General features: G+C 44.8%; 2 protein-coding genes across 2 annotated transcripts in view; one reads left to right on the top strand and one right to left on the bottom strand.

Moving 5' to 3' along the window:
* The window catches only part of LOC308150035 (protein phosphatase 1 regulatory subunit 37), a gene marked incomplete at both ends in the record, with an annotated part of 37,534 nt that extends 34,045 nt beyond the window's left edge, over nucleotides 1-3,489 (top strand). The window contains one exon of the mRNA XM_080522905.1: nucleotides 3,355-3,489. Within this exon, the coding sequence (XP_080379031.1) occupies nucleotides 3,355-3,489 (135 nt within the window). The remainder of the gene's footprint in view (nucleotides 1-3,354) is intronic.
* A 6,557-nt stretch (nucleotides 3,490-10,046) lies between these two features.
* Nucleotides 10,047-13,327, bottom strand: part of ak7b (adenylate kinase 7b) — a gene marked incomplete at both ends in the record, with an annotated part of 7,157 nt that continues 3,876 nt past the window's right edge. Inside the window, 9 exons of the mRNA XM_080532270.1 lie at nucleotides 10,047-10,085; nucleotides 10,291-10,449; nucleotides 10,608-10,822; nucleotides 11,612-11,809; nucleotides 12,150-12,221; nucleotides 12,316-12,444; nucleotides 12,558-12,660; nucleotides 12,751-12,879; nucleotides 13,110-13,259. Of these exons, the coding sequence (XP_080388396.1) occupies nucleotides 10,047-10,085; nucleotides 10,291-10,449; nucleotides 10,608-10,822; nucleotides 11,612-11,809; nucleotides 12,150-12,221; nucleotides 12,316-12,444; nucleotides 12,558-12,660; nucleotides 12,751-12,879; nucleotides 13,110-13,259 (1,194 nt within the window). The remainder of the gene's footprint in view (nucleotides 10,086-10,290; nucleotides 10,450-10,607; nucleotides 10,823-11,611; nucleotides 11,810-12,149; nucleotides 12,222-12,315; nucleotides 12,445-12,557; nucleotides 12,661-12,750; nucleotides 12,880-13,109; nucleotides 13,260-13,327) is intronic.

The raw sequence follows: 13,327 nt of genomic DNA on the forward strand, positions 1-13,327 counted from the left end.
GTGTTGTGACGATGAGGCTGTATCACCATCTAAGTGCCATATATCATCGGATGCTTTGTGACTGTATTCACTTTGTATTCACCATTACCTTCATTATACCTTGCAGATCTGCTTGAGCTCTTATGCTTTGATTAACCTTTTGTGACATACTGTACTGATATACGTAACAATGTAAAGATCTGTCACATTGTTTACAGTACAGCAGGTGTCATATACAAAATAATGAATTGTGTAGTTGATGGTGATTTATTGAGTTTATTGAGTGATCCTCACTTTCATACAGCACGTATTATGCATTATTATGTGAATCTTTTCATATGCATGCACCCTGCGACATAATGAACACAAAACCCTGTGAGTGAGCCCTGTGAGAACCCAGTCACCTACTAAACAATGCAGTGTGATTCTCAGAATACCTATACTTTTCTATTAATTCATGCATTCTGAATCAACTCAAGAATGATGATGTGTTATTTGGTATGACATACTGCTAGTGTACATCTGATACTCGACCATAGCATCGAAAAATACTGATTCAGCCTGCGCCGTCTTCTTGGCTCTTTTTCAGAAAAAGTCCTTTTCACCTCAATAGGACTTCCTAGATACATAAAGGTGAATATGTCAATAAGTCAAAAGACACAAAGATGGTGTTCATTTACCCCCCATACGTAGCCTGACATGATCATCTCTGATCTCAGGGACATTGCTGCTCTCGTACAGGCATAAGGCATGGTGTTGGTGCCTGATGGTGGTGAGGGCTTATGTGTGCTCCAGTGACAGAGAGCATGGCATTACACTCCCTATGGGATGGATACGGTGTGGTGATCGTGCTGCTCCTTTGTGTAAACCTCTTCATGCTCATTATATGGCATATGGTCATTATTGCTGTACGTCAAAGTCCTGTCACAGTAGCGGTACAGTACGAGAAGGGGCCCAGAGTTTTTCCCAAGCATGTGACCTGACTAGGACAAACTCCTGGGTCCCTAGGGTGGGGGAGTCGTCTATAACTAGTGCCTGGGGGGTTTTCCGGTGGGGTCCATGCTCAAGAAAGAAACTATGGGCTCTAGATATGAGTCATTTAGTTGTCATGGTGGCATATGAATATATTCATAAACATGTGCTAGCTAGTAGACACAATATGCTATGATATTAAACTTGTAGGTATGAAGACGTTGCCTCCACTCGCCTTCCACCTCACTCACCTCACCAGTATGGCAGGCCGACAGCACCCAGTTGCCCCCCTCCGCCCCCTTCCCACTCTCCCTCCATCTCTCTCATCTGCAATGCTGGCCAGATCAGGGGGCCCTCCTCCCTTCATTGTATTTTACTCTGAGCTTGTTTTGATCTCTCCTTCCAAGACAGGGAGCAGCTTTCCTCCTTCCCTCCTCTCCTCTTTTTGTCCCCCCCCCATTCCCTCATCCCGCGTCTCTCTTTTGCATGCATTGTCTTTGAACAATGCGCTGTTGAACAGAGGGTGGGAGGGGGGCTTCTGACTCAACTCAACACAACTTGTAAACCCCCCCCCCCCCCCCAAAAAAAAGACGCATGAGTCTTTTCCTGAGTTTGCCACTAACGCCATTAGCGCCTGGGTGTCATAAAAAAAAAGGGGGGCGGGGTAGGGTTGGAGGATGCGACATCAGACAGTCAGACAGACAGTCAGACAGACAGACTGATGGGGGCGGGGAGGCAGGCAGGTAGGGCGCGCTTGCTGAAGAGACAGACAGGCCCCCAACTTCAAACAGAGTCTGGCAGGAGAGGTGTAGCACCCAGACAGCACTCAGCAGAGGGGGAGTGACACAGGAGCGCTGAACATGGGGGTGGGGATGTTGCCTGGGTGTGCCCGTATGCTGTTCAATCATTAATTAGGGCGTGTGTGCTGCTCGGTGCTCGACACCTCCCCCTCCATCATCACTAAGCCCAGGGATATCCTCACCACCAGGATAGGTGAAGGAGAAGTTTCTCTGGGATCAGCTGGGGACGGATGTCTGTAGCTGCGTTAAGGTCAAACAAATGTGAAAAAAACTGAATAGGAATAAGCCTAAAGAGTGTTAGATGCGTTCTGACTAGATAATGACAGATATTGATAAAAAGGGGAGTGTCTAGATTTTTGTGTCTGTGTGTGTGTGTGTGGGGGGGGGGTGAGTGTGTGTATGTGTGTGTGTGTGTGTGTGCTTCTTTTGACCTCTCCGGCAGCACGGCAGGTTGTCACTGGCATCTCTCTCTCTCTCTCTCTCCCTCTCTCTCTCTCTCTCTCTCTCTCTCTCTGCCTCTCTCTCCCTCTCTCTCTCTCTCTCCAGAAGGCAGCGGCTGTGAACTCTGACTCCCTGACTTCTCCTCTCCTCTCCTCTCCTCTCCTCTCCTCTCCTCTCCTCTCCTCTCCTCTCCTCTCCTCTCCTCTCCTCTCCTCCACCCCCCCAACCTCCTTTCCCCTCCATCCCCTTCCCTATCCCCCACCCTCACCACCCCACACACACACACACACCCTCCCGCAGGCAGCCGTGTTGGCACTGGTTGTTGTGGTTGGCCGGGGGTGGCGGGCGGCGGTGGTGGCGGTGGGCACGGCCGGCGGGGAGCTCCTGGCTGCTGCTGCGCGGGGTAGAGTGTGCCCTCTGTCACTCACGCAGAGTGGCCCTGTCCAACTGTCACTTCCTGACAGCCTGATAATCAATCTCTTTATTAACTGCTCTGCTGCAGACCGCCACCGCCGAGGAGAGGAGGAAGGGAGGAGGGAGAGAGGGAGGAGGAGGAGAAGAGAGAGAGGAGGAGGAGGCGGGGGGGGGCGCATACTGTTAGCTATGGGTCTGTTTCTGGCTTCTCACACACATGGCAGGGCTGGGCTAGGCCTGGGCTTTGGGTTTGTTTTGGGTGGGATATAAGGGCCTCATCGCGGTGTGGCGGGGTGGCGCTGGTGCCAACGCTGGGTTCCATCCTCCACCACTGACTGAATCACACCGGTGCATAAGGGCCTCGTCGTCACGGTGATAATTTATGAGGGGGGAAAGCGCCATCGCTAATGCTTGTCCACGAGCCAGCTCCCTACAGCCGGAGCCAGGCCCGCACACACACACGTGACTCTTCTCTCTCTCTCTCTCCCTCTCTCTCTCTCTCCCTCAAACACAACACAGCACCAAGAAGCATCTGTTTGTACTTTTGTTCCTTCTCTCTCTCTGTCACTCTCTGTCCTCTCTATGTAATGATGAATAAGTCTCAGGATCACAAAGGAACTGAATAAATAAATATATAAATAAATAAATATGAATAAGATGCATTAAAAATGCATACAGTCGTGGTCCCCCCAGCGTAGCGTACTCAGTGTCTGTCTTTGACTCGTTTGTGTTTTTGTTTTTTTCATAGGAGGTGTTTCTGATGGAGACCCAGAAGAGACTACTGAGAGAGATCTGTGAGCTCTGCACCCGCAACGCCACCATCGCCACGGAAACCGATCTGCGGCCTGCTCCTCCGGGGCCCACCGACAACCCGGCTACATGATTGTGACGACGCACAGTGAGGCACAGTGACACACACACACACACTCACACACACACACACACACACACACACAAACACACACACACACACACACACACACACACACAGAGGCATATGCATTAAAACACACACAACACCAACACCAGCCACATACACATACACACATACACACATACACACATACACACACACCCTTTCCCAAATGTCCTGGAACCCAAACAGCTGACTAGCGGATATATTCAAATAATAATTCTATCGCAAATAATGATAACCATAAAACTCCAAATCCCCCGTAATAAAGCCGGAGCTTCTCTCCCTAATGAAACACCGGCCTCCCTGCTGTTTCCAGGGCTAATGTTCCCGCAGAGGCTTTCGCCACTTTCCATAAAGCAATTTTGCAAACCCCCTCGAAACGTGAATCACCTAGAAATGAAGAAAACTGTTCCCTCTTGTTCTTCGCCTCCTTCTCCGTGTCTCACCACCGTCGTCCCCGGAGAATGACGCAGACTAAAGCTCAGTTGATAGAGATGTGTGTGTGTGTGTGTGTGTGTGTGTGTGTCGCGTGCATGTGTGCGAGTGTGAGTGTGTGCATGTGTTTGTGTGTGTGTGTGTGTGTGCCTTGTAAATCCCTGTTCACTTGTGTTCCATCATCGCTAATGTTCACACTGATGCGTCGCGGGACGCTCCTCTGTGTCGTTGTGAATGTGTGTGTACTGATGTATCGGCGCATAATCGCCCGACAGAAACCATGGCCCTGAACTCTGCAACAGTGACATTCTCATAGATCACTTACTGTACAGAGAAATGCAATCCAAAACAATTCAAACCAATGTATAGTGTACTCAAGTTATAGAGACAACGATTTACCTTTGTTATGTTAGCGGGCTGTCTTTTGTCTCGTGCTGTCTTGCTCTCATATGAGAATGCATAATTCAGTCATGCTCTGGTATGGTTATTGTTAGGATTCAAATGAGGGTGTTTGATCTAGAGCGAAACAACTTCATACAGTACGTCCTACTGAAATATTTATATTTTAGATTGTGAAACTTTTTGAGAGGACAATATGCAGAACGTGTGTACTTCAAGTGTGCATATGTTAATGACTGTATACATTTAAGTGTGTTAGAGTGTGTGTGATCATAAATATTTGTTTGTGTGTGTGTGTGTGTGTGTGTGTGTGTGTGTGTGTGTGACATTCTATCACTATAACTGTAATAAAACAAAGTGGGTCTCTCTGCCTTGCATTTGTATAAATCACACAACTTCATGGAGAAACGTGAAAGAAATGTGATTATTTTATCATCTGTTGCATCATTTGTTCTATTCAAACACCCACAAGCCAGCTCTCCTTCAACTATTTCTCTCTCTCTCTCTCTTTCCCCTCCACTAATTCTCTATTTATTAAAGATACACTGATAGATGAGGGCAGAAGAGCGAATTTAGCAGGGGATGAAAGCTCCCCTACTTGGGTGTGATTTGGGATTCGCACTGGATGGATGCCCCCACACCCCTTGCGGTCCACCCCCCTAACGGTCCACCTGATGTTTTCACAAAGGCTTCCATATCCAAGTACCTCCTCCATCCAGCCTCACCTCCTCCCAACCACCTCCTCCACAGCCACACGGGCATGGCTCCCACCCAAGCCCCTGCTCCAGCCAGGCCCAACTCAGGCCAGCCAAGCCCCCAGCCAAGCCGCAGCCAGCCCAGCCGGCCCCTCAAACCTCCATCCAAACCTCCCCACCCCTACCCCAACCCCAACCCTGGAACCAACTAGGTATGAAACATGATGGCAGCAGGTAGGTGCAGGCAGGGCCGGGGCTCTATTCTGCTGCCTGCTGAACACGGGTAAGAGAACCAGAGCTCTTCATCACAATAAAGTCTGAGGGAGAAGCAGTAAGTTCAAGTTAGTGTAGCTGGTTATATTGGTGTATTGACACATGTGCTCTACATACACATTTGTGAAGGCAGCTGGTGAAACTGGGAACAAGTAGGCAACCAATCAAATTCTGAAAAATGTAAATAAATGTCAACGTTGTACTCGCTAGTCAAGCCAAAATATTGCAATGCAATGGATTCGGTGAGTAATCACCACTACTACCTAGTTAACTATAACACTACATTGTTAGCAGGCTCACAAAGCAAGCTGTGTTAGTTGACTAGCGAGTGTGTCATTGATTTTCAACAACGTTGACATTTATTTACATTTAAAAACTTTAAAGTCTGAACATTTGATCGGCTGCCGACTTCTTCCTGGTTTCACCAGCTGCTATCACATTTTAAATCATAGGTGAAGGAAGGTACAGGTACTGTATCTGTACACTGAAATCAAGAAGCTTAAACATTTCAAGTTAAATGCTAAAGCAAAGAAGTTAATCTGAAATAAAAATACACAGTGTACAGTATGTGCAGTTTATCAGCGAACACAAACACATGTTAATGTCCCACTTATCCACTTTTCGATCCACTGTATCAAATCAAGGAAAGTTGCAGTGTAGGGGGAATGTTTAGCTCTGACGTCGTGAATAGGTCAGAGGGAGTTGTATAATTCATCCTAGCCTGACATTATGGGTAAGCAATTAGGCAGGACAGTTGCATACATTACTAATGAACAATGTTCTAACTAAGCCACCCCTCAACACTCCCATCCATCATCAAGAAATTTCCCTGACTTTCCAAAGGGCCGGGAGAGCAGCACACACAAACACAAACAAACACACACATACACACACAGACACATGCCCAGAGCCTGCTGTTGCTGCTGCACAGGCTCTCTCTCACACACGCACACACCTGACGGTATACACACATAGACTTGCACGCACACACACACACCCTCAGAGCCTGTGTGTGACGACACACACACACACACACACACACATACAAACACACACACATGCCCAGAGCCTGCTGTTGCTGCTGCATGGGCTCTTGGAGGTGTTCCCCCAGTTTGATGAATTTCCGGCCCCTGTTCCCAGCATCCCTGCTGTATGTGTGGCTGCCTCTCCTCCTCTCTTCTCTTCCCCCTGTCAACACAATCCCTCCGTCGATCCGTCGTGAGGCCGGGGCGCGGTGGGGGCCGTTCCGCCCCTTGCGGCGTCCTCTGGGCGTTCTCTGGTCCACCCCCCCCACCCCTCGCTCCCCACCCAGCCCCGCTCCTCCACGCCTGTCGTCTGCTTCCGAAAAAGCTGGCACGGCCCGGCCATGAGAACGATAGCCCCGTCCCGTCTCCGTGACTTCCTCTCCCCCTTCCCCTTCTTCCTCCTCCTCCTCCTCCTCCTCCTCCGAATCATTTCCTTCGTACTTATCAGTGGCATATTAATGAATGTGTGTCTGCCTGTGCCATTCCGAGAGGCAGCTCAACTTCAGAGGGGAGAAAAGGAGGAAGCTCTCACTCTGGGCTCGCTCTCTCAGACTCTAATGAGAGAGAGCGGTTTCTTGGCTCTGTCAAAGGGAGGGAGGGAGGGAGGGAGGGAGGGAGGATGTTGGGAGCAGCCAGGGCCCTCACTTGTGTGTTGATGATCATGTAAGGTGGGAGTTTTCACACACCCAGGGATGAATATAAATGTATGTGATGACTTCAGGGATAATTAAAAGTCAAGCCATGTTTTCACAGGGTAACAGAGGGGGGGCAGATAGCAATATCAGAAATGCTGTCAATTTCCCGTTGCCACTTCTTCAGAGAGATATAGAGAGGATTATTGCTCTATTAGAACTTAGAGTAGTTTGAGAGGACAAAGCTCTCACGAAAGGACAACTTAGTTAGTTACAGTGTATAGTTTTCACTGCAGACAGCGTACGTGTGACAAGCAGGGTTGAACACCTGGGTTGCTACCATTAGGCCACGTCTCAGGCAGGGCTATCTCAGTCATCACAAGAGCTTGCCTCCAAACCATCTCCACTACATAAGTGCAATGGGAAATCACACCAGGCGTCTTCTCTTTGACTCTTCGTTGTCACAGTTTTTTCTGTTCCACCATTCTGTCTCCACCATAAAGAGAAACGAATAGACTAATTGTGGTGTCTATACATTAAACTTGATATCTTCCATCAGAAATAATGTTCTTATTCATACACATTGAAACAGGTGACGTGTCTCTGTGTTGCATAGTCTGCCTAGCCCTTCCAGTTCCTTCAATCAATGAAATAATTTTCCAGCACCTTCTGAAAGTGAGTGTGCATGATGATAAATATTGGCAGAAATGAAAAATGTGTTGTCCTCCCCAATTGAGGGGGACATAATGATATTCACTAGGAGACCCCCCGCCAAGACGGGAGGAAAACTGTTCCTTAGCAACAAAACACATTTTCTTTTTGAATGCCGATGATGAGGCTGAGTCTAGGGCTTACACTTTGTGTGTGTGTGTGTGTGTGTGTTTATGTGTGTGTTCAAGACTCTACGGCTTAAGGGGCTTTGAAAAACAGTGACCAGCATCAGTCACACTGGATTCCATACACCTACGGCTCAGAGCCTTGACCAGACACTTGGTACACTAAGCCAGATAGCTTTACTGTCGTCAGTTTTAGTACTGTTTTGCTTTATGATGATGTTGAGTTTAGGAATAGTCATAGGACAAAAAAATATTTGTTTGTTAATAATAATTTGTTATATTATATTTTTCAGTAACACTGAAAGTCTTGGTCAAACCCGTTCATAACTGAGCCAAGCCTGCCATCTAGTGTCTTAATGCTGACATGAAAACCATTTTGCCATAAAAAGCGAAAACTCCTCGTCAATAGTTCAATATTGAATAATGTAAGTGGTTCATCACAAATGCCTGCATTGTTCATTATCATAACACATATTCAATGCATTTCACAGGTAGAAATGACCAGAGAGTGTGTTTTTTTTTTTACTGATCCTCTGAAGATCACAATGATAATTCAATGGTGAGAATTCAATGGTATCATAAGTATAAATTAGCTCTAAAGGCAGTTTAGCCCTGTAAGCTCAATAGATATTTTGTGACTTGTATTTATCTTAGATTTTTCAAGGCCATTATTTGCCCGTACTTATTTAATTGTATTATTTGAAAGTGACACATGTAATTTTTTAATGTTTTAATCATGTCATGATATTGCTCTCAAAGTCTTTCTCTCATATCTTGATTCTGTGTAGCACCGCACTGCACCACAGTACACATTTAGTCTCTGTAAAAAGTGCCATACAAATAGATTGTGATTGATCGATTGATTAATTATCGTGGTACAGTTCAACAGAAGAAGCCTTCTATACACTGTCATTGTAGGTTGTATTGTCCAATAACAGCCTGTGAAAAGAAATGCCAATAAAAAGTCATGCACCTACTGGACTGGGTCTGAGTTGCCCCCTGGTGGGGAATATTTGATATAACAATTGTCTACAATTACTAAAGGGATATCCAATGATCTACAGTGCCCTGCATACATAATGGGACAGTGAAGCATTTTTGTCTTCTTTTGGCTCTACACTCAAGAGTATAATGGCATTATATAGAATATAATGGCTGAACTACTGTATCAATTCTCAAAAATGAAATGTGGGCGTACTGTTTGTACGTTTAAAATAGAATTACACAGGTTGTAGCACCAATCAGATATCAAGCGAATGGTGGTTGAAGGGTGGGTGGTCTCCAGCAGTCACACTGCATGAATTTTGGTGAATGTGGAGATGAGTAAAGTGTTTGGTGCGCTTTTAACTGAAGTTTTAACTTTCAACAAGTTTTGACTGCTTTATGTGGAACTACCACAAAAAGGCTCTCGCCACAATGTTTCCCAGACAAACTAATTAACCTGTGCGCTGATTAAGTATGTATATTGAAATCTTTTTTTGTTCCCGTGCAGTCAATTATGTACACTTAAGAGTTGCAATTGGGAACAAGAAAGTGACACAAATTAGCTGCCATTTGTAACATGTATCCTTTGAAAGCCAAATCAAAGCAATTATGACCTGACTGTGTCTACTTTTGAGTTACCAAGCGTACCCCAAGTTCATTACGCAAATGAACTTCTTAATTAGCTGTTGACTTCATTCTGGCTTTCATCTTGTTTGTGGTCTGCAGAGGCACACACACAAATAAAGCTGCTCCCGTTAATACAAACGGCACAGAGAATGATACATTTACATATAAGTCAAGCTAATCAAAGTCACAGCATGAAGTCTCAGCAGGCGTACGGCCCAATCTTGTGTGGGCTGGGGTGGTCGCGGTGCTGACTCTAAGGCGTCTTGGGTTCTTGCTGCTACCTCAATGTCCCTCTGGTGGGCTGAATCTTTCATATCTGAAGGGATTATTCACCTAGTTTTCATTGTTTGTTAACATTTCTCACACTTTATGTGTTACAGTACATGGACCAGTAGTGGAAGATATGTGCTGTACTTTCATTATAATTCCATAGTTTGGGAACCACTGATAATACAGATATTGAGAACATTTCAACATCTAAATAAACTTGGGTTTTACTAAATTGCCTTTAATTCTGACATTAGTACAACTTTTAATTAGATATGTTTGAATATATGACAGATACTGTATATCTGAGGCTGAATTCCATTTCTCAGGTCTTGAGGAGTAGTAGCAACTTTACTCAACTTGAGGATTGTTCTTGAAGAGGTATTCTGCCTGCAATAATAACACACAATCAGGCAATTACTTTACAATTATTTTCTTTTCCAAAATGTCCACTACATAATCCATATTGTGAGCATCACTTCGATTTTGATTTGAGGATGCATTTGGTAATCAAATAATAATAACAGTAACCCATAATTATATTCCATAACAACATTCTGTAAACATTGTATAAAAAAGATAATGCTGATGTTACCAGGAAGTCCACAGGGTCCAGTGGCCTGGTCTTGCAGCACTCTATAAGGCCCTGAGTGAGGGTGGGCATCACATTCTTGACCAGGTAGTTCCTCAGGGGTACAGACTGGGCCTCCAGCAGATCATGCTCCTGCCTCTTCACCTCCTCCAGACACTTACTCTGGAAACACACTCAGGTTAGAGGACTGGTGGTCAGAGCAATAACTTGAGTCGCACCACAAATATACTGTCCCACAAGAGCCCTCCAATCACAGATGTCACATCTCAGAGCCATCCAATCACAGTCACACACTTTCCCTTGCCCAGTGCTCTGCTCACCCACTCCTCCCAGTGGGCTGCCCTCTGTGCCGCCTCCTCTGCCTCCCTTCTCTCTGCATCGGCCTTCTCCTGCTCCTTCTGCCTCAGCCTGCGGTCGGCGCTCCTCTTCTCCTCCTCCTCCAGCTCCTCGCTGGTGGGGCCGTAGTTCCTAGGCTTCCCCACAGCCTTGATTATCTTCTCCAACAGGTACTCCTGGTCGTCGCTGCCAGTGATCTCTGGAGATGGAATGACACAGAGATGTTGCATGATCATAGTCTTTTCTCTTTTCCTCTCATGTTCTCTCCTTGCTATGTTCCTTCTCAAAGCGAACTTCTCCTCACAGAGTTACATTGGTAGCGTAGTAGTGGCCTTGTTTTGAAAGGTTTATAATAATATATCAAAACACCTCAGGAAGGAATCTGTAAACTAGAATAAACACTCAAACTTTGGATTAATAATAAATAGATTGTAACTGTGCTGGTAAAGTGGACCATCACTAGCGACACCCAAACAACCTTGTAGTGCTTTGAATTTGCGGTAATGCAGATATTTGGCTGTTAAACTTGATCCCACTGTAATCAAATTGAGTGTTCATTTCATCCCAGAAACAGATAGAGATAGTGTGAAAACTGTGCAGGTTAAAACATATATTTTTTAAATCATCTATATTTTCAGCTATATTAGTGGCTCTCACGTTAGCCAGATTACCTGTACACATCTCTCCAATATCACACACAAATATTGTATAATTGCTGAAATAGCTTAATTTACAGGTCTGCTATGGAACTTCCAAAACAAACTTGCTATATTTGTCTCCAGACAGCTTGGTTGTCATAGTATTTTTTGCTTGATTATGAAGCAAAAAACTCAACACTCGTGTCTGAGTGACTTATTGGAGACCTTACTGTTGGCTAAGATGTGTACGGGCCTATTGTCAGCAAATATCAGATAAAGTACCATACCACTACCTCAGCATGGACAACACCACCCTTTTTTGCTTAGTTCTTTCTGTATACTGTATGTACCGATGTGCTCGGGGTGAATCTCCAGCTCATCAAAGTAGTTGAGCACGGTCTCGTCCTCAACATTGCTCTCACGGAAGCTGGCCAGACGACGCAGGTACTTCTCCTGGGAATAGGAGGTTCCCTGCACCAGGCTCTCTGGCAGGTTCAGAACACGATTCTTGAGGAATGTGTCTGAGGCGTCCAGAGAAAACACAAACTCTAAAACCGAGAAAAATATATAATTATAGTGATTAGAATGGCATGGGATGTAGTAGAATATTTATATACTGCATTTTGTTGTCTGGTACTTGTACTCTGCAATGACAATAAATTTGAATGTAATCTAATCTAATCTAATATTTCATAATACTGTGTTAAAGTAAGCCAATTGCTAGCACTAAACATAACCTAATATTACTTATATAATATATATATATAAATATATAAATATATATACTGTATATATAACTTATATTCTTGCCATTCATATTATGCCACATTTAACATTAAAAAGACAAGAGATGGGGAAGTGATCCTTGTGGAACTCCATTGGACAGACCTGGAATTATCTTTTTGTTGAATGGAGGGATCTTTGATCTCAGACTCATATCCTCAGGCTCATCATCATCAGCTGAACAGAGAAACAGGTTTTTAGACAGATTTTGGTAACTGTAGTGAACTAACTAATTAGCCTTCCAGCAATCAGCACTCTTTGAATGTCTCACCAAGAAACAGCTCTTTGGCCTGCTCATAGGTCTTTGGGAAGCTGTCCAGGACAAAGCCCTGGTTTCGGCATTGCGTAGACTTCAGCTTGTCCCTCATGATCCGGATAACAAACTGGTCATCCAATCGACCTGGGAGTGCAGATAGTACAAGATAACAATATATGTTGTTGAAAATGTGATTGTGTCTATAGGCCATTTCTATGTTATATGTGCAGGAAAAACATAATTATCTCATTCCATACCGCCGTTCTGATCCATATTCTCCTTGAGAGTCTCCAGGAATTCCTGAGCACCCGTCAATTCCTCATTGTCATTCTCTCCGTCATCCATCCGAAGCAGAGATTCCTGAGAATGACTTGGCGGTTAGCTGCCTTACCTCTGGAACTATCTGTGTGAGGCGTATGTGTGTGTGTGTGTGTGTGTCTTTCCACTGACCAGGCGGGTGAGGGTCTCAGTGATTGTCTCCTTCAGTCTAATGTGGTGGAGTTTGTAGTGGCTGCAGATCCTCTCTGCTACCGTGCTTTTCCCAACAGCAGGTGGACCCAGGATACAGAGTCGTAAGGGCTGTGACATATTAAATAATTCCATATGGTGTCACTTTACAATATATTTCTACATTAACTCATTTAAGTTGACAAAACTGAATGGAGTCTAATATGGTTGAAAAACCCACCATGTAATGCAACCAATACCGTATATTTTACCTGCAAGATAATGTATATTTTTTTACACATCTTGCATTACTCACTACTGTAGCTGCTAGCTAGAACACTAGATGCTAGCTGTTCACTTACCAGCAGTCCCCTGGTTTGCTTGTATTCCTCCACCACACGGTCAATGTTGTCAATGAGACCAGTCTCACATACCCAGTGGATGTTGAAACTCTCTTTGAGATAAACAGCTTCAACTCGAAGGTTGACAAAGATGGAATCAATGTCCATTTGCTATGGAAAAATTATATAATACAATATATATATATATATATATATATATATATATATATATACAGTAT

Source organism: Nansenia antarctica (assembly GCF_963989245.1).
Source record: "Nansenia antarctica genome assembly, chromosome: 1".
Taxonomy (NCBI): domain Eukaryota; kingdom Metazoa; phylum Chordata; class Actinopteri; order Argentiniformes; family Microstomatidae; genus Nansenia; species Nansenia antarctica.